Source organism: Mus musculus, chromosome 14 (genome assembly GCF_000001635.26).
Source record: "Mus musculus strain C57BL/6J chromosome 14, GRCm38.p6 C57BL/6J".
Classification (NCBI taxonomy): domain Eukaryota; kingdom Metazoa; phylum Chordata; class Mammalia; order Rodentia; family Muridae; genus Mus; species Mus musculus.
Genome location: NC_000080.6, coordinates 111,664,523 through 111,685,639, shown reverse-complemented (window position 1 = coordinate 111,685,639; position 21,117 = coordinate 111,664,523). Strand labels below are relative to the sequence as shown.

Here is a 21,117-nt window from a genome sequence, read left to right as displayed (position 1 = left end):
GTATCAGAACGTGCTTCAAACCTAATTCAAAGCCTATTTGGGTTCTGCTTTTATTTTCTGTAATATGTGGTTCTGTGATCTGGGAAACAAGAAACGTTGAATGGCCAGTTTTGGCAATTCAGACAAGAACTAAATATTTTTTGCTCAATCCCTTTCTCTACTGGACAACAACAATAACTACAAAAAGTCATACGTAAATAAATAAGTAAATAAAATGAGAGAGGAGATGAAAGAGGCCAAAAGGTAAGGAGAAGAAGAATCATAACTGAATAAGGAAAGAAAATAACATATAATAATCTGAGTTCCTTGCCAAAACTACAACTGATTATCAAGAATACCATCAATGTGTAAGGTGAAAATCTTAGGTCACTGTTTCCATGTATGTGTGCATTTTCTGTCTCCAAGTATGATTTCCCAGGTTGTGGTTAAGGAAAAATTATATGGGAAACAGAAGTGACATATGTAGACGTGACGACATTTGTAGAATAGGCATGAAGACCCAATGAAGATGTGTGAAGTTTTGTTTCACACACTGATGACAATATTGAGTGAAAATACCTATAATAATAACTCAGTGAGTGACTTTTCTACCAGTATGCAAATTATGGGAAAGACTTATCTAAGACCACTGGAGTTTTTACATTATAAGCAGAAAAAATAAAATAATATTTATCTCTACCTAAAAGGATATTTACATTAGATTATGCAATATATTTAAAAGAATAATCACAAAATGTAAGCTTAACTTGCACCCAAATTTTACTTGGTGACTGAAGCAAAGCAGACTGGTCTCCAAATGTTGATGGGGAGTATCTGCAGGGCCCCAGAACTCAATCACATACCACTGCACATGTAATATAATAAAGTATCAGGATAAAGATTAAACATCAAAAACAAAATACACAAATGTACAAATTTAAGCTTCTATTATTCATGGCAATGTATTGTTTGAAGCCTATATAAGGAGAAAGATAATTTCCATGTATTCTTGGCAATATGATTCTGAACAATTTTTTTTCCAACCTAACAAATTGAAGATTAATCTATTTTAACCTCTTAATTGGGAAACGTTAACAGATTTTAAAGTAACCTTTGTTAACAATCCACATAATTTTCAACTTTTCTGTTTTATAAAATATAGTACTCTAAAAACCTCAGGTTGCAGTATAGCAAAAATAAAAGAAAGAGAATTATCAAAGGAGATCACAGGAATTAGTGCTGATTTTTTAAAAAAAAAAAGTTAAATGAATATATGTTAATACATTTTCTTTGGAAATTGTATTGTTCAGCCATTTGTCTTGATGTTGATTATTTATGACTTTAAGATAAAAAGACTTGTTTCATGGAGGCTTCTAAACAGCATCAGCATTTTATCATTTATAAAATACTATCATATTTGAATGTAAGAGTGGGAAAGTGATAGTAGCACTCTCCAAGGGGAGAAAAAAATAACACAGTCTGTAAAGAAGAGTTCTCAATCACACTAATGTGAAATACTGCTGTTTTTTTGTTTGGTTGTAATCTTTGAATCTAAAGTAAAGGAGGTAGATGAAGAATCTGAGATAAGGTTTTATTTCCATGGTAATATTGTAGCACTACTAAGCTTATGCTTTTTCTCCTGTGGTAACATAACTTGGGAGAGCCAATGTGGAGAGTGGATAGCTCCCTGCTCTTGGTGAAAGTAGCATTGGCATTGGAGTTCTTTCTTTCTTTCTTTCTTTCTTTCTTTCTTTCTTTCTTTCTTTCTTTCTTTTTTTAAAAATAATTCATCGGGAAAACTGTGTCTACCATTTCAATCTGAATTGGAGTAGTTACTGTCAATTTACTCACGGGTGAATGCTGCCTCTTTGTGGCAGAATGCCATGGCCATTGTTCCTTAAACAGGAAGTTCATAACCAGCCCTTGCTATAGCCCACATTCTAGGTGAGCCTACGGTAGCAATGAAGTGCTCCATGTTTTCTGAGTTTCAGATTGAGTCAAACACTTCCTCTGGGTAAATGCTCCTAGAAATTCATGGGAAAGCCTTTGTCAGAGGTGCACAGCTCATACCCACAAACATTCCAAACATTTATGACATCCGTTATCTTTAGATAAGGTATCCCTCTAAATTGATGAACAACTTCACACAAGTTAAGATGTGAAAGCCTTCAGGCTGCAAAGACAGCTTGGAGAGGGCACATATAAAACTGCGTAAGAAGAATGAGAATTAATGTATTACTTACCATGATCCATGCATGTCCTAGAATCACACTCCAGTGAGGAAACATACAATTTAAATATCATTAAAAAACATATTCAGTGACATTCAAAAAATCATAATTTGTTGACCCAACAAAGGAGTAAATTCTATGTATGTGTATGCATGAGTGTACGTACATTGACATTTTTATAATTAGATGTAACTTATTCTTACTAGGAAGAAAATAGCTACCAGTCCCTGAAGTGTGAATAAGGGTGGTTCCACCATCTCAAGGAATCATTACTTAAATCCCTCAAAGTTGACATAGTTATCAAGTGTTTATTCAGAAACTATTTAAAAAATTACATGTGCTGGGATACATATGAGACTGTAACAATAGTAGTTCTGTCTTTCAGAGGTCCTGCTTGTCATTAGCATCTGCCCAGAGGGATAAAGACATCATACAGAGACTTGTACAGCCCATCATTTGGTCTTCTGAAGTGCAAGTGCACGTGGATCTGTACAAATGCAACTGGGTTTGGTTACACAATCAAAAAAATCGGCTACAATAGTAGTCAAATCAATACATCATTTTGGTTCACTAATAAAAATATTTTTCAAACTTCTCTGATACAACCAAAAACGTATACACATTTCCCCATGGAACAAACCAATTCATTGCCCCATCTTTTCTCCTTTTATATACTGGGATACAAACAGCTTCATTTTTTAGTTTCTTGTGTTTTTTTTTTTTTTTCTTTCTAATTTCAGGTCCCATTGGATGGGTGGTATGTACTTTTAAAGACTTTCACCATTATTTCTCCACGTCTTTAAATATTTAATAGGCCTTTCTGATATCACTCTAGTTTTGGGAACGCAGCGAATCCAGTGCAACGACGCCTCTGTGAAAATCATAGGCTAAATAGTGAAGGAAAGAGGAATGCTAAATGTGCATATAAAAATAGGTGCTACAATAAAATATTTGTATATTTCATCAATAAGTTATTTTGACTAATCAATTATGGATCATATAGCTCTGTAATTTTAATGATTTGTCCACATCTAGAGTGAGCCTTTCTGGATCACAAGATTTTTTTTTTTAATTCAGACGTCCAGAATGCATACAAACACATCCTTTAAAAACAAAGGAAAGGATTGAGGAGGGAAGGTGGGAGGGGTGGGAGGAGAAGTGAGAGAGAACAAACTTCCTATAACGTTGGGGTGTGCTAATCTCTCAACCAATGCTCTAAGGAGAAGAGTGTGGGAAGAGGAGCAAAAAGATGAGAAGAATCTAAGCTGCTTCCACCAGCACCCTCCTCAGAACTTCAGAGCTCCGCCAAAGGGACCACAACCTGTTTCAAGTCACTCTTGATGCAAATCGCCCTCCAGAAAGCCCTTCTGTCTTCCCCCACAGACAAGAAGCGAAAGTGATGTGCCTAGTTTACACAAATGTTTCCCGCGTGTAAAATTAAAAGGAAATTGCACACCCTTTCGGTTAGCTTCCACCGAAGCTGAGAATCCCGTGCCAAGGCACTTCGCCCTAAATGTTGAAACGACACAATTAATCAAATGGGTTCACCGAGTGTGTCTGCTTGCTTGCTTGTTCTAAACGCAAAAGCTCCAAGAGAGTTTCTTTGTTTTTTAGAACTGACTAAATGTGGTCTGTTTTTCCAGCACTTCGAGGTAGTCCGGCTCAACATTGAGTTTTGCTTTTAACTCCAGGTACTCGTTCCGGTTCGGTTCTACAAAGACAGCACCCGGAGGGCTGTAGAGCACCGGTTCCCGCAGCCTGCTCTCCCCTGCACCCGGGTGCAAATACTGATGGGGGCGTCGCAGGTCATAGTTTGGGGAGAAAGTGTAAGCAGCCGGGCTGCATGGGAATTTAGGGTATTCTGGGAGGCTGCTGCCCGCAGGGGTAGTGGAGCAGTGTTTGTCTGGCTCTAAAATGCCCCTGTAAAAGCGATCAGCGTCCTGCACCGGCGACAGTAGGTCCTCTCGGGGCTCGATGGTGCTGACGCTGTAGGCGGGGCTCCTCAAATGGTGGCTTTCCCGCCTCTCCTCCTCCCCAGGCTGCATCTGCATCTGCGGAGGGGGCTGCTGCTGGGGCTGTTGCGGCGGCGGCGGCGGCTGCTGCTGCAGGTGGTGGTTGCTGCTGTAAGTGACCTTGAGCTCGTGCAGGTCTTTGTAATCCTCCACGGAATTGCCTTCTCGAGACCGGTAGATGGGGTTCTTGCACATGTGGCCCAGGGGGTGAGGGATGTATTCATACACGTGGCCCGCGGGAGTCTTCACCTTGGGCAGCGCAGGCCCGCGATGGTGCACGTGTGCGTGTGGGTGGCCACCCCCGCCGCCGCCTCCACCCCCATACACGCTGTACTGCATGTTGAAAGAGCTCACGTCGGAATTGTTGGTACTGGTGTGGTCGCTCTGGTTCTTTTTCCTCCGTTTCATGACCAGCACGAAAAGGCCTGCTGCCACAAAGACGGACATGATGAAAACCAGCAGCAGACTGAGGATCAACACGGATAAGGGCACAGAGGATGCCCCCGTCCCAGCTCCTAAGCCTGCGGGGGTCCCAGTGCTATTCAACCTCACAGCTGGAGTCGCTGCGTTCGTCCTGGATGGTACCTGGATGGAAGAGGGCGTGGGCGTGGAAACCACCACATCAGAGTAGTCTGGGCATAGCAGTTCAGACTTGATGGACCGCATGTAGGTCTCTGCGAATTTCTTGGGCGCCTTACAGATCACTTCGTCCACTAACACCCCCACTTTGAGCTGCTCAATCCACAGCTTCATGCCCACCACGTCGCAGGTACAATCCCAAGGGTTGTCATGTAGATCTATTTGAATGAGGGAAGTCAGCTGATCCAAAACTCCACTCACTGGCAAGGAAGTGAAGCTGTTACCCCTCAGGTTCAGCCTGAGAAGTGTCAGGCCAGAGAAGACACCGGAAGGCATGGCCTGCAGTTGGTTGTTATTCAAGAATAGCAGCTGGAGGTTTGGGACGGGATCAAAAGTCCCAGCCTGGATCTCACGGATGAGATTGTACTGGAGGAAGAGATACTGCAGGCTCTGCAGGCCATAGAATAATTCTGGGCTCAGCCTCTCAATCCTGTTGCCATTCAGATAGAGGCGTCTCAGGTTGCCTAGATCCCCAAAGGCCCGGTCCTGGATCATGGAGATGCGGTTATTACCCAGGTGCAGGAGGTCTAGACCGGTGGCTTCCAGGAAGTCTGTTCTGCGCACAACAGTGATATAGTTCTCTGTCAGGTACATTTTCTTGGGATTGTAGGGCTTGGGCTGCAGCTCCGCGATGCTCTCGATCTTGCGCTCTTGGCAGTTGACATTGAGACCCAGATCAGAGATCTGCAGGTTGCAAGTACATGCTGTAGGACATTCCAAAGGCACCGGGGATTTGGTCTGGTAGGCTATGCTGGGGCCATAGTTACTGTAGCCCAAGTCTTTAGAGGGCTGCCTAGAAGTGGGGCGCACTCTGGGTTTGTTGGGCTGGCGGGTCCCCTTAGGAGGCTTCAAGGGGGGTTTGTAAACAGCAGAGGAAGAAGTGGCCACAGAGTTTACAGAAGCTGGGGTGGTATGTAGATACCCCGTGGTGCTTAAAGGAGTCTGTGGCCTCATCTCGTAGTCAGAAATGAGTTTCCTTGGACAAAGTTCCTGCTTGGATACCTCGTCCAAATCCCTGCCGTGTAGACGGAAGGGGGTCTCACAGACCACATCGCCCACAAGGGCTGAGTAGGAGATGCTGTCCAACCAATCCTTGAGAGAAATTAGTTCACAGGAGCAATTCCAGGGGTTTTCCTCCAGCTGTAATTCCACAACTTTATCCATGTGTTGCAACAGCCCCACATAGGGCAGAAGTTTCAGCCTGTTCCCCCTCAAGTCCAAGTGCGTTAAGGGCACAAAACGGAAAAGATTGTTGGGTAAACCTGACAAGAGATTGTCATTGAGGATAAGCACCTGCAGCATGTGCAGTTTCCCAAAAGCATTGGGTTCAATGACACTGATGTAATTGTAATCGACCTGCAGGTATTCTAAGTTCTCCAAGCCAAGAAAGGTATCATCTCGCAGAAGTTCCAATTTATTATTGTTTAGATGGAGTCGCCTCAAACCCCTCAGCCCATGAAAAGCCCCAGTCTCAATGTCTTGGATAACATTGCTACCCAGATGTAAAATTGAAGCCCCTGTGTAATTAACAAACTCATTGGGATAGAGGCGGCTCAGAAGGTTTCCAGACAACAAGAGGTGATAGATTGGGAAACGGGGAGGGCTAATTTCAGAGAGACTGATGATGCCCCGGTTTTCACAGCTCACAGTTAAAATGCCGTCCTTTTCCTCACAAGGACATGCATTGTCACAGATTTCCCCATAATAATCGATGGTTTCTGCACAGGAAAGGACGAGAGATGTTACAGCAAATGCTAGAGTCTGCAGCATCCAGCTATGCATTTTTCTGTGAAGGTCCTGTTCCAAAGTTACTGGGGGGCAGCAAACGTGCATTTTACCTCCTGCAAGGGAGAGAGGAAAGAAGGAAATAACAGAGCATCACACAAAAAAAATTAAGGGGGGTAATCAGCAAGTCTCTCCTTCCCAATAGTTTTTGTCTGAAATTCAGCAGGGCATATACACATATATAGCACCTCTTCCCCTGCCCGAGTGGAATATTGATGTCCTTCAGACTTTACCAAAATTGATTATTCAGTTTGGTTTGAAGTTTCATGTTATTTTCTAATGAGCATGCCACCAAACGCCAGGGCCAAAAAGTGGGAATGGGTGGGTAGGGGAGTGGGGGTGGGGGGAGGGTATGGGGGACTTTTGGGATAGCATTGGAAATGTAATTGAAGAAAATATGTAATAAAAAAATTTACAAAAAAAAAGTTAAAGGCTGATAAATTCCTGTGTTACTATTCTCTGGCCTCTTCCTATCAAAACTAATCCACAAATATACATAAAATGGCTGTCAGTACAGTTTCATGGCACCAGTTTAAGGAGAGAAAAAAAAAAAACCAGCTTTTTTTTTTTTTTAAATAAGGTTCTCCATCTCACCTCTACTCCTGCCGCCCCTTGCTTTCTACCAAAAATCTCTTCTGATAACAGTTTACTGTTAAGGTCTCCCGTTTTTACAGACAAACGTGTGGCCACCATACTTTGGGCTATTTTAAACCACCATAAGAAAAGTAAGCGTAGCAATGTAAAGAGTACTTTTCTGAGGCAAAGGGATGCAAGATCAGGCATCAGGGAGAGCCAAGAGAAGCTTTTAAATCGCCAGTTGTCCTCGGGTCGCTGAGAATGGAGGTGTGAGTGTGTGTGTGTGGGGGGGGGGGTGGGGGGGCGGGGAGTGTGCGTTTTCGCTTTGCTGGTGGACTTCACCACAGCTATTAGGCACAGCAGACGCCCTAATTGTATGCACCATGCCACTTAGCAGCGCTTCTTCTAGAGCGCTCTGTGACCACTTCTCCTCATTGATCATGCCAGCGACGCTGCTACCAAACCGCATCTTTAACCACTGTAACAGTTCCGCACGATGGATTACAAAGAACTCAGCAAAGGCATCCGCAATCTCAGAGCAACTCTGAAGACTGTGAGTTGAAAGAGGACATTTCGACTGCCTACCCGGAAGCAGCTACAAGTAAACCGTGGACCAGAGGCAAAGGCTCCAAGTCAGTTTGCCATGGCATGCAAAAGTAACCCCTTTGAATGAGCAAGATTTGGAATGAACCTTGCCAACATCTCCATCTTTGAAGTTGCTTAATATATTTAAATGCCAATGGTCCCTCCCTTATTTTCTTTCCTCGTAGAAATGATTGAGACAAAATCTAGACAAGTGTCACAGGTCAGTGTTTTACTGAGTAGTATCTCCCCAACAGACCACTTTGTAGTCCTCCGCACCCCCCACCCTCATTCTTTCCTGTCACTGGAGAGATTCTTTTGACTTATTACTTTGGGTTGACAGAAGCACTCTTAAAGGACGTACGTAAATGGGCTTAATGTGCTAGTGTTGCTTTAGGGAGTGTAGCTAGAACTGTTGGGTTCTGAAAACCTATGCCTTTTATCTGATCAACCTGATACCTGCCTCCCTACCGAAACCTAATGAGAATCTCAAGCCAGAAGTAAAGTCAGGAGGTTTCTGAAGCAGCGATTCAAGCTTGGAAACCTTGCACATGATCACCAAGTCGCACCAACCCGCCTGGCTCAGAGCGTCTGCATTCGCACGCACATGTGCAAGAGTGGCTATGAATCATTCACATTTGGCTACCCAGAGGGATCGAGACCAATCGGTGGAGCCACACACAGTACAGAAACGTCCCTATTATATCAGACTTCCCCTCAGCACAGCAGACGGCTTGGGCTTTAAACACCCTTGTATGAAAGCAAAACGTTTACCTTGAAATCTGGGTTCTCCGCTGGATCAAATGTGCACGTCCATTCAGCTGGATTGGATCCCCTCCCCCTCCCTCGCCGTGCTTCCCCGCCCCCATTCACCTCCTTCCCCATCTCTGAGACCATTGTAAATTGTGCCCAGCCAGTATTAAATTCGAACGTTTACAACTTTAATTCAGTTCTGGTTAGCCAGGGTCGAACAGCCTTTTCCAAACCTCCTCTCCATTCGCCCCCTCCCCTGTCGCCCCCAGCCATCAAAGGAGACAGAAGATTTAAGAAAATAAAGTTGAATGGGCTGGGAATGCTAACAGACTGACTGGGAAAAGCAGCGCCGATGTAAAATCGCGGGGTGCATCACACGTTCTCGTTTTATTAAAAAAGAAAAGAAAAAAAAAAGAAAAGAAAAAAGAAAGAAAAAGAAAAAGAAAAAAAAAAAGGTAGAGGGCGGGGACGGGGGGTGGGGGCAGTGTTTGTTCGCTCCCAAAGAATTTAGAGCCTGGATCACTGCCTGCCGTATCCCTGCATTAAGCAGCATGGAACCGCTCCGGCTGGAGCCCAAACCCAGGCCCGACCGGTGGCTCCCGGCACAGCTGCTGGAACCACCGCTCGGGCAGAGGCAACCGGAGTTCCAGGACGCGAGGCTCCCCCTCCCCCACCCCGCCCCAAAGCAAAGGAAGGGTAAAGGGAGGAAGAAGGGGAGGGAAGAGATGGAAAGAAAGCCACTTCGCCATACCACCCAGACACACACAGAAAACCTCTTTTGCAAAGTAAACCGCGGACTTACCCGGTCTCACATCTCAGGGGCCCAGTCATCATAGCGACCCTTTCAGAAAAACACCTCTTTGGGGTGTGCACCGATTTTTGGAAGCCTAGGCAGACACAGAAGGCTGCCAGCCGTGCAGGCTGAGCAGCCAGAGGGAAGCGGCACCCGGACGCCGCGCCGCTAGCCCCGGGCCGCCGCCGCGGTGGCGACCGCGGGTTCCGGGGCTCCCCGAAGGGCTCTCCCTGGCGCTCTCCGCGGTAGCCAGGGCGGGTAGTGGGGTGTGGGGTGTGGGGGAGGGGACGGCCGGCGACTCGCTGGAAAGGCAGCTCGCGGCTGAGGCTGGGAGCCGGAGCCGGCAGGGCGGGGAGGGCGCAGTGGGGAGGGGAAGTGGGGAGACCGAGGAGGGGGACGCGGAGCGGGCTGCCCGGCCCCGTCGCCTGCTCAACGTGCTGGTCAGCCTGGTCGAGCGCTCGCTCGCACCCGCTCTCACTCACGCTCGCTCGCACCATCGCTCCCACGCGCGATCCCCAGATCTCAGGGCCCCCTCGCCGTACCCCCCTGACCCGGCCGGTACTTACTGTTCCCATCTGCACTGGGGGCAACTTTCTCCGACCCAGCGATGGCAGCCGCCCCCTCCAGCCGCCTCGGGCTCTTGGCACCCTCCGGCCTGGGATCGCGCGGGCCGCCCTCCCCTCCCCCCTAGCCTCTCCGGGTCGGCGTCTTCACCACATTCCCCCCTAGTCAGTGTCGCACGCCCCAGGACGAACCAGAAGGAGTGGGGCTCGAGGGTGTGCGTTCATCGCCCGCCTTCTTCTTGCAGCGCACACTGTACATGGTAGTGAGGGGGCGAGAGAAGGTGGTACTGGCCCCCGGGCTGCTTCGGCGGCGGTTCCTCCGCTGCGCTCTTCTCCCCCAAACGCCAGGACCACCGGACCCTGGATGCCTCTGTCCCCAAGGCAAACCTGCAATCGCGGCCCCTAATTAGTATTTGAAAGGCTCCCGCATCCTCTTGGCGGCTTCACCGCTCCCGGGGTTTGCAGCGGATTTTTGCTATCCCTCCCCAGATGCGGCGCACGATCCTCATTATTTGCAACTCTTTATCTCCGACATCCTTTGAGGGGTCCAAGGGGGGTAGGAGCAGCGTTGCTCTATGCCTGTGGCATGTCCTGGCAGCTTGGACGCTCTATAAAAAAAAAAAAAAAAAAAAAAAAAGAAAAGAAAAAAAGAAAGAAAGAAAAAAAAAAAAGAAAGAAAGAAAGAAAAAGAGAAAGAAACTAAGAAAAAGTCACGTCTTCTCTCATGGGATCTGAGAAGGCAGTCACATCTGCTGGGTAGCGGGTGCAGGGCCCGGTCCGCGGCACTTGTTTATTGTCGCGCCGCTGGTGCGAGCCAAGCTGCAGCAGACATGATGGCCCGGGGCGAAGCAGGAGCCCAGTGGCCGGTAGGTGGCAGCCGAGGGCGAAGGCGTCCCTGGGCTCTGGAGGCATAGCCAGAACCCCCTTAGATGTCACATTCGTGGAGACAGAGGAGTCTTGGACCATGTGCGCAACTGGAGCGTAGGAGTGTGCACTCGTCTTCTCGGAAAGGAAGGGCTGGAAATAACCCTGACAGTGTTAGGCTTGGTGGCGATCAGGGACAGATGACTCTTACCGGTAGCCGTTTGCCCAAATGCTTCTGCCCTTTGGAAGAGTCTTTGTGGCAGTGTGAGTTGTCTCCAGTAAGGGACCCTGGAGGGAGTGGCTCATCCTAGCTATAAAGAGTGTGTTATTTTTATCTTTTTTTTTTAAAGAATCACTTTTTCTAAGTATGTCGGAGTGATTGAGCAGAGAGAAAAATGAATACCCTAAGCGAACTAGAAATCTGGAAAGAACCGAAATAGAGGCAGTGTCTCATGACACTTTACTTGAGGACTCACCTGATGAACTGCTGATCAACTCTATAGTAAGTATGACTGGCTTCTACCAGGAAACCAGACAACTTCCTCCCCTAAAGGAGGTCTGTATATTCATAGGATGTGTTTTACGTTTTAAGAATTTAAGGCCTGCAGCCTTCACAAGGAGCAAAGGAAAATTGTTTTGAGTTAGGGGCCCAGAGCAGGCTGCTCATTCGCTTCAAACTGTCTTAGATGGCCAGTTTGGCCATGCAAGTGAATTTTAATTTTTCTATTCTGAAATTATGTTTTAAACATACATAGAAGTCTCTCAGTTTTCACTAATGGGAACTTATTGTGGTTATAGTCTGATTATACGCGATTGATATTAATAGATTCCAGGGGTAGTATTTTATGTGTTTGTCTATAAAGAGTTCTTCACAGCATCCATGTATGTTCAATTTCAAGGGCTTATATAGAGGTAGTGAATTATTTCAACCTTTTGGAAATTTTAATGATTTTAATATTTCTTCTACATAAATATGATGAGTATATGTATTCTAGCTAAGCCGTAAACACTTTTTTGAAGCAGTGTTTATTTCCTGTAAGTTTGGGTGCTCTTCGAGGGAGAAAAGAGTGACGTAATCTGTGATGTCAGTTGATGAAAATCTTAGAACAAAATTAAGTTTGCATATTCTGTCATAGGAATGACAGCTACTGGGCTCAAAATCACTTAAAAGTAACACTTGCTATCCCTTCATTGAGTTCTTTATCCTATAATCTGACATCACAATGTATGAACTTTATTTTAAAGTGTAAAATCAACTTTATTCTTTAAAATTGTGAATATTTAAATTTACATGTTAATATCAATCATAGCCGTAAACCTTCAGGATGAAAATACTGAGTCTTATCAGCAACCTAATTTGTAATGATTATTAAAGCAGTATAATTTCTGATAGGTTGTGAACTGTCTCAATTATTAGGCTGAAATCTTAGGATATCTCTTTTAGAGTATTAGTGTGTGACACCTTCACAAGCCCACTCAATATAAACAGGACTTTAAGTTCTGTTTTGCAGTATTTCATTCTAAACAGTACTCTATTTAAAACAAATTTTGTCAAACCTCCAAGTATCAGAATATAGTTGTACTATGTTTAACAATTTTGCATGAAGCATTTATACCCACATTCCAGATTCTCCTGTATAATTCAAATAAATAAATGAAAGCTTTTAGCATTGGCACAGGAGCTCAGACACTATTACCACTAGATGTCCCTACAAACTGCTCTGCTGGGAAAGGACTTTTGAGACACCCTGTGACAGAGACTAGAATAGACTGCAGTAGGAAACCCACCACAGGGATAAAGCAGAGCTTCAATTTTTAATGCATGGGCTTCTATTTGCTTTGACTGTCGGCTATTTTCTAAGAAACATAGAAATTGATAATATACAGATGATATAAAAACCAAGACTTTCATTCACATGATCAAATATACTTGTTTGATCTCTACTGATCAATCGTGATATGATGTGTGCATGTTTTCTCACAAAATTTAGGTAAACACAATTGACTATTTAAAAGTATCTGGATACTGAAAAATGAAATTAATGATCAAATAGTTATTCCAAGAATTAAGGTTCTTAATAATAAATTCAATACTATTTAGCTAGGTTGGGTGAAGAAAGCTGAAGAAGACACCTGTCCAAATGCTTGAGAACATAGGAATACCATGATAAGCTATGAAGTAGCACCTGTCAGGAGTCCATGTCACAGATAGATGTATGATATGGTAACAGCACAGTAAGCTTTAAACTCACGTTACAATTCTATCTTCTGCCTTGAAGTGGAGTACATATTTTTCCACTACTTAAAATGTATTATTATACTATTGTCTATATTATTTTTGGTGACCTATGAATGCTTTGGGGAAATTCTTACAATAAATGTACTTATTAAAGTACTCTGTTTTATCACTGTGTTGTTTTTTCCTTCTGCATATCAAAGTGCTTAGACAAAAATTACATATCCTTGTGATGCAACCCAACAAGAATTATAAATGAGAAAATTCTTCAGTAATAACAGTGAGATGTTATGAGCATTGATCAACGTCACCAAAATCTAAAGCTATTAGGACTTCCATTAGTTTGTGTTAGATCATGCTTCGTGGGTAAGAGCTGTACAGCTAGATTTCAGATTTCCCCAAACTAGATCCAATGTTACTTGTGTGACAGTAATGAACAGGAATTTCCTACAATCCATTTTATATCTAAATTAAAATACATTTATTTCATGAGGTTGTAATGTCAAAGTTAAATCAATTATAGACCTCTAAAAGGAGAAATTAAACTCTCACTTGTATTGAGAAAAGGGAGTCATGATTGGTGGTTGCTTTGATTCAATTATAAGGAAAATAATCCAAAGTATATGTTTTTTATCTAGTATGCTACTCTCAGAATTAAAGCAAACACAGAATACTGCTTTACTTGTGAACTTCACTTTGGTGGGCATATTTGGTTAATATCACTCAAATAATTTATTCACCTATGAAATTAATGGATATATATATACCATAAACGTGAGTTTTTTCATTCCTTTATATACATCATTGTAAATATACTCTACAATTTTACATGTTAGATAATGTTATTGTGTATATCATATGTATATTCTTTGAAAGACAGGTAAAATATTGATCAAAGATAAAGATGCATTCATTTTTTTGAGCAATTACATTTTCGAAAAAATAGTCTATCAAAATCAAAAATGTACAAATGTTAATAACATAGTGACCATGTACAATTTGATATTGCAGGGTAATCTTGGCAGTAGGTTGTTGCATTTGAACATTGCTAAGGACAATTTCAATACAAAATTCGTAAGCATTCATCTATGCTTTGAAGAACTATTCTACCTTGAATGTAACGTGTACAGGAATACATCTTTGCCATTATTTGTACTGTATGTCAGTATAGCATCCAATGGTTTTCCATATAGAAAAGAGTGGAGGAGAAAAGGCAGAGGGAAGGGGGCAGGGAGGGCGAGCAACAGGCAGGGAAGGAGAGCAGAGAACGAATGGGTTTTGTCTTGAAGGATATACATGCACTAATCCATTAATGGTTATTATCTCTTAGAAGACAAGAACTCCTAAGAACTGAGGTTGCTGCTTTTGTACTTAACATGTATTCTAAACTTTACTACATAATATTTCAATTTATATGCACATTTATAAAATGAAATTTAAAAGATCAATATGTGCTTGAAAAGTCGCATTATTCGAAATAATGAAGAGAATTCTGATGAAGACTTGCAACGAGATTCTCAAAATGAATCTCTAGCCCAAAACTTCTGAAATATATTTTATGTTGTTTACAAATAATAATATTGCTGCAGACTCTGGATATTTTTCAAGATGAGTGTAAATTAATCAGTTGACATATTTATCCCAGCAGCTCTTATTTGTGGATTTTGTTTCTGGCTACCAATATCTACTGACAGAACAGCAACTAACAGGTTCTAGCATCCATTCTGCTGAATATCCAGCCACATCCTTTGCAGCAGAACGTTAGTTCCATCGTATTGTTGTGGATGTGAAGGAAAAGATCAACATCGTTCTGTAGAGCAGAAGAGTGAACAAACCTCTGATTTTTTTTTTAGGGTATTTTTGCTTTTTCCTGTTATCTACATGGGGATGATAAAAAATCAACATTTGTGTCATATTTAAATGTATAAGCTCTCCTCAGACCCAGCTAGAACAAAGGCCATCTGGCTTGTTCTAGCGCTGCTCAGACATGTGTGTATCACTGGACGGCAACCTGTTCTGCCAAACAGCTAGTTTGGGTTTTTATGTTTCTCTTTGCTAGAACAGTGACTATTCCCATGGAAAACACGGCTTCTTACTCCTAACTCACCTCTTGTCATGTTTAGAAATCCAGTCCAATTAGGTATCATCTTCTGTTGTATTTGCCCACGATCTTTTTTCTTTCAACAAAAAAAGAAATTTCTCTAAAACCCAGATTTATCACGAAAATTTCAGAATTATTTTGTATCTGAGATTCTGTTTTGATATTCTGTAATGAACTCTTCTAATTAGAATAATCCATTCTAATAGCATTCAATGATACTCCCAACAGCTCTTTATTCTCTCAAAGTGATGGTGTTTTCCCAAAGAGTAATGCACAATTTTGTATCGCTAGTGCATCTCACAGCCTCTGAACTAGGCCTTTACATACTCATAATAATCTCAGAAATAAAAGATGCAATTAAAAATAAATGAGGAAATAATATCAAGATTGAAAATAAGGGACATGACTAAAGAATAAAGCAAGAAATTTTCACATGACCCAAACTTCCCTATTATGGGTCCCTGGATTGCACATTTGTATTTGTGAAAACACTTCTCTAGGTGATTGATAAAGATTAATTTTGCTTTCTCATGAAAAACTATATGATGATCACATAATTTTATAAACAATAAAATTTAAAATGTCACATTCTTGGGAATATAATGATTAAATTTATCATTAAAAGTGCTAAATTTTATTACATATTGAATTTTTAAAAAAGTATTCTTCTCTCATTTTTCACATCCTGACTGTAGCTTTTACTCCTTTCTTTCCTTGCCGACTTGCTCCCCTGCAGATTCAAGATGGCCCGTAACTAGAGAAAGGATAAAGATATTGTTGTACAAACACAAAATGGAGTATTACCCTGTTTATATATTTTTGTAAAAAAAAGTGAAGTTATGAAATTTGCAGACAAATGAATGAAACAAGAAAGTTTGGTTTGTTCTATGCTACTTTCATGAAAAATTAACTTCTGTAAAAATAGATTTCACAGCTCAAATTTTTTGTAAGATTACATAATGTGATTTTGGTCGTTAAATAATACATCTTCAATCTACCGAATGTTTTGTAGTGACAGAATTCATAGTCAGTGTCAATAACATCTTATAATATGCTTAAATTTTTACTTATTATCACATATCTCAATGGAAAAAATAGTCAATTTTGATTTAAAGCATCAACCTGAGATTAAAGCTTAATTTTGCCATCAATATTTGTCTTAATTACTACATTGTCTCTGAAGTGACTGCTGTGTACACAGAATTTGATCAATGATTATGGTACTGCTTTTTCTGTTTTTTTTTTTTTTCTTTTTTCTTCCAATTTTTATTAGGTATTTACTTCATTTACATTTAAAGTGCTATCCCCAAATAAGTCCCATATCCCCATATGAGTTCCATATACCTTCCCCCCCCCTCCCGCTCCCCTACACACCCACTCCCAATTCTTGGCCCTGGCATTCCCCCACACTGAGACATATAAGTTTGCAAGACCAAGGGGTATCTCTTCCCAATGATGGCCAACTAGGCCATCTTCTGCTACATATGCAGCTAGAGACATGAGATCTGGGGGTAGTGGTTAGTTCATATCGTTGTTCCACCTATAGGGTTGCAGACCCCTTCAGCTTTTTGGGTACTTTCTCTAGCACCTCCATTGGGGGCCCTGTGTTCCATCCAATAGCTGACTGTGAGAAACCACTTCTGTGTTTGCCAGGCACTGGCATAGCCTCACAAGAGACAGCTATATCAGGGTCCTTTCAGCAAAATCTTGCTAGCATATACAATGGTGTCAGCATTTGGAGGCTGATTATGGGATGGATCCCTGGATATGGCAGTCTCTGGATGGTCCATCCTTTTGTCTCAGCTACAAACTTTGTCTCTGTAACTCCTTCCATGGGTGTTTTGTTCCCAATTCTAAGAAGGGGCAAAGTGTTCACACTTTGGACTTCATTCTTTTTGAGTTTCATGTGTTTTGCAAATTCTATCTTGGGTATTCTAAGTTTCTAGGATAATATCCACTTTTCAGTGAGTGCATATCATTTAAGTTCTTTTGTGATTGGGTTACCTTACTCAGGATGATGCCCTCCAGATCCATTCACTTGCCTTGGAATTTCATGAATTCATTGCTTTTAATAGCTGAGTAGTACTCCATTGTGTAAATGTACCACATTTTCTGTATCCATTCCTCTGTTGAAGGAATTCTGCGTACTTTCCAATTTCTGGCTATTATAAATAAGGCTGCTATGAACATAGTAGAGCATGTGTCCTTCTTACCAGTTGGAACATCTTCTGAATATACACCCAGGAGTGGTATTGCTGGATCATCTGGTAGTACTATGTCCAATTCTGAGGAACCTCCAGACTCATTTCCAGAGTGGTTGTACATGCTTGCAATTCCTCCAAGAGTGGAGGAGTGTTCCTCTTTCTCCACATCCTCGCCAGCATCTGCTGTCACCTGAATTTTTGATCTTAGCCATTCTGACTGGTGTGAAGTGGAATCTTAGGGTTGTTTTGACTTGCATTTCCCTGATGGTTAAGGATGTTGAACATTTTTTCAGGTGCTTCTCAGCCATTCAGTATTCCTCAGTTGGGAATTCTTTGTTTAGCTCTGTGCCCCACTTTTTAATGGGGTTATTTGGTTTTCTGGAGTCCATCTTCTTGAGTTCTTTATATATATTGGATATTAGTTCCCTATCTGATTTAGGATTGGTAAAGATCCTTTCCCAATCTGTTGGTGCCCTTTTTGTCTTATTGACAATGTCTTTTGCCTTACAGAAGCTTTGCAATTTTATGAGGTCCCATTTGTCAATTCTCGAACTTACAGCACAAGCCATTGCTGATGTATTCAGGAATTTTTCCCCTGTGCCCATATCTTTGAAGCTTTTCCCCACTTTCTCCTCTATAAGTTTCAGTGTCTCTTGTTTTATGTGGAGTTCCTTGATCCACTTAGATTTGACCTTAGTACAAGGAGAAAGAAATGGATCAATTTGCATTCTTCTACATGATAACCACCAGTTGTGCCAGCACAATTTGTTGAAAATGCTGTCTTTTTTCCATTGGATGGTTTTAGCTCCCTTCTCAAAGATAAAGTGACCATAGGTGTGTGGGTTCATTTCTGGGTCTTCAATTATATTCCATTGGTGTACCTGTCTATCGATATACCAGTACCATGCAGTTTTTTCACAATTGCTCTGTAGTACAGCTTTAGGTCAGGCATGGTGATTCCACCGGAGGGAGATTCTTTTATCATTGAGAAGAGTTTTTGCTATCCTAGTTTTTTTTTTTGTTATTCCAGATGAATTTGCAAATTTCCCTTTCTAATTCATTGAAGAATTGAGTTGGAATTTTGATGGGGATTGTACTGAATCTGTAGATTGCTTTTGGCAAGATAGCCATTTTTACAATGTTGATCCTGCCAGTCCATGAGCATGGGAGAGCTTTCCATCTTCTGAGATCTTCTTTGATTTCTTTCTTCAGAGACTTGAAGTTCTTATCATACAGATCTTTCACTTCCTTAGTTAGAGACACGCCAAGGTATTTTATATAATTTTAGACTATTGTGAACGGTGTTATTTCCCTAATTTTTTCCCCAGCCAGTTTATCCTTTGTGTAGAGAAAGACCATTGATTTGTTTTAGTTAATTTTATATCCAGCTACTGCACTGAAGTTGTTTATCAGGTTTAGAAATTCTCTGGTGGAATTTTTAGGGCCACTTATATATACTATCATATCATCTGCAAATAGAGATATTTTTACTTCTTCATTTCCAATTTGTATCCCTTTGACCTCTTTTGTTTTCCAATTGCTCTGGCTAGGACAGCAAGTACTATATTGACTATGTAGGGAGAAAGTGGGCAGCCTTGTCTAGTCCCTGGTTTTAGTGGGATTGCTTCCATTTTTTCCATTTACTTTGATGTTGGCTACTGGTTTTCTGTAGATTGCTCTTATCATGTTTAGGTATGGGCCTTGAATTCCTGATCTTTCCAAGACTTTTATCATGAATGGGTATTGGATTTTGTCAAATGCTTTCTCAAAATCTAAAGAGATGATCATGTGTCTTTTGTCTTTGAGTTTGTTTATATAGTGGATTACATTGATGGATTTCCATATATTAAACCATCCCTGCATTACTTGGATGAAGCCTACTTGGTCATGATGGATGATCATTTTGATGTGTTCTTGGATTCGGATAGTATGAATTTTATTGAGTATTTTTGTTGTGTCTTTATGTGGTTTAGGTATCAGAGTAATTGTGGCTTTGTAAGAATTAATTGTGTAGAGTACCTACTGTTTCTATTTTGTGGAATAGTTTGAGAAGAACTGGAATTGGGTTTTCTTTGAAGGTTTGATAGAACTGTGCAATAGACCCATCTGGTCCTGGGCTTTTTTTTTTTTTTTTTTTTTTTTTTTTTTTTTTTTTGGTTGGGAGACTATTAATAACTGCTTCTATTATTTTAGGGGATATAGGATTGTTTAGGTCATTAATCTGATCCTGATTTAACTTTGATACCTGCAATCTGTCTAGAAACTTGTCCATTTCATCCAGCTTCTCCTGTTTTGCTGAGTATAGCCTTTTGTAGAAGGATCTGATGGTGTTTTGGATTTCCTCAGGATCTGTTGTTATGTCTCCCTTTTCATTTCTGATTTTGTTAATTAGGATGCTGTCCCTGTGCCCTCTAGTGTGTCTGGTTAAGGGTTTATCTATCTTGTTGATTTTCTCAACCAACCAGCTCGTGTTTGGTTGATTCTTTGAATAGTTCTTTTTTTGTTACCACATGTTTTATTTTGCCCCTGAGTTTGATTATTTCCTGCCTTCTACTCCTCTTGGGTGAATTTGCTTCCTTTTGTTCTAGAGCTTTTAGGTGTGCTGTCAGGCTGCTAGTGTATGCTCTCTCTAGTTTCCTTTTGGAAGCACTCAGAGGTATGAGTTTTCCTCTCAGGAATGCTTTCATTGTGTCCCATAAGTTTGGGTATGTTGTGGCTTCATCTTCATTAAACTCTAAAAAGTCTTTAATTTTTTTCTTTATTCCTTCTTTGACAAAGGTATCATTGAGAAGAGTGTTGTTCAGTTTCCATGTGAATGTTGGCTTTCTATTATTTATTTTGTTATTGAAGATCATCCTTAGTCCATGGTGATCTGATAGGATGCATGGGACAATTTCAATATTTTGTATCTGTTGAGGCCTATTTTGTGACAAATTATATGGTCAATTTTGGAGAAGGTACCACGAGGTACTGAGAAGAAGAGATATCCTTTTGTTTTAGGATAAAATGTTCTGTTGATAGCTGTTAAATCCAGTTGTTTCATAGCTTCCGTTAGTTTCACTGTGTCTCTGTTTAGTTTCTGTTTCCATCATCTGTCCATTGGTGAAAGTGGGGTGTTGAAGTCTGCCACGATTATTGTGTGAGGTACAATGTGTGCTTTGAGCTTTACTAAAGTTTCTTTAATGAATGTGGCTGCCCTTGTATTTGAAGCATAGATATTCAGAATTGAGAGTTCATCTCGGAAGATTTTACCTTTGATGAGTATGAAGTGCCCCTCCTTGTCTTTATTGATAACTTTGGGTTGGAAGTCAATTTTATTCAATATTAGAATGGGTAATCCAGCTTGTTTCTTCAGTCTGTTTGCTTGGAAAATTGTTTTCCAGCCTTTCACTCTGAGGTAGTGTCTGACTTTTACCCTGAGATGAGTTTCCTGCAAGCAGAAAACGTTGTTTCCTGTTTGTATAGCCAGTTCTGTTAGTCTTTGTCTTTTTATTGGGGAATTGAGTCTATTGATGTTAAGAGAAATTAAAGAAAAGTAATTGTTGGTTCCTGTTATTTTTGTTGTTAAATTTGGGATTTTGTTCTTTCGGCTGTCTTCTTTTACCCTTGTTGAAGGATTACTTTCTTACTTTTTCTAGGATGTAGTTTCCATCCTTGTTTTGGTTTTTTCCCCTTTATTATCCTTTGAAGGGCTGGATTTGTTGAAAGATATTGTACGAATTTGGTTTTGTCATGGAATACTTTGGTTTCTCCATCTATGGTAATTGAGAGTTTGGCTGGGTATAGTAGCCCATTCTGG

At 41.3% G+C, this 21,117-nt stretch overlaps 1 protein-coding gene and 1 long non-coding RNA gene across 11 annotated transcripts in view; one reads left to right on the top strand and one right to left on the bottom strand.

Annotated features, from left to right (window-relative positions):
* Positions 1-2,495: 2,495 nt before the first annotated feature.
* Slitrk5 (SLIT and NTRK-like family, member 5) lies at positions 2,496-10,525 on the bottom strand. Of its 4 annotated transcripts, none has more exons than NM_001378768.1 (2): positions 10,106-10,523; positions 2,496-6,702 (listed from the first exon to the last, which is right to left on the bottom strand). In NM_001378768.1, exons 1-2 carry the CDS (start codon positions 10,170-10,172, stop codon positions 3,821-3,823), a joined length of 2,949 nt encoding a protein of 982 aa, NP_001365697.1. In that variant the 5' UTR covers positions 10,173-10,523; the 3' UTR covers positions 2,496-3,820. The 4 variants fall into 4 exon arrangements, with proteins under 4 accessions (NP_001365697.1, NP_001365699.1, NP_001365698.1 ...); NM_001378770.1 differs by lacking the exon at positions 10,106-10,523 and adding an exon at positions 8,579-9,613; NM_001378769.1 differs by lacking the exon at positions 10,106-10,523 and adding an exon at positions 9,360-9,613 and having other exon boundaries at positions 2,499-6,702.
* Gm30439 overlaps positions 10,128-21,117 on the top strand; it is a 94,858-nt gene continuing 83,868 nt past the window's right edge. For 2 of the 7 annotated variants that reach the window (XR_001781455.2, XR_001781456.2), the window contains exon 1: positions 10,128-11,279. This is a non-coding gene — a long non-coding RNA (predicted gene, 30439). The remainder of the gene's footprint in view (positions 11,280-21,117) is intronic. The other 5 variants (XR_001781448.2, XR_003951226.1, XR_003951225.1 and 2 more) reach the window with 5 other exon arrangements.

What these genes read in the sequence shown, in the direction of transcription:
- Slitrk5 (NM_001378768.1), bottom strand. Translation starts at nt 10,172, where the DNA reads ATGTACAGTGTGCGCTGCAAGAAGAAGGCGGGCGATGAACGCACACCC. An exon ending in CTCGAGCCCCACTCCTTCTG is followed by an intron (nt 6,703 to 10,105) that starts GTTCGTCCTGGG and finishes TCTCCCTTGCAG; the next exon opens with GAGGTAAAATGCACGTTTGC.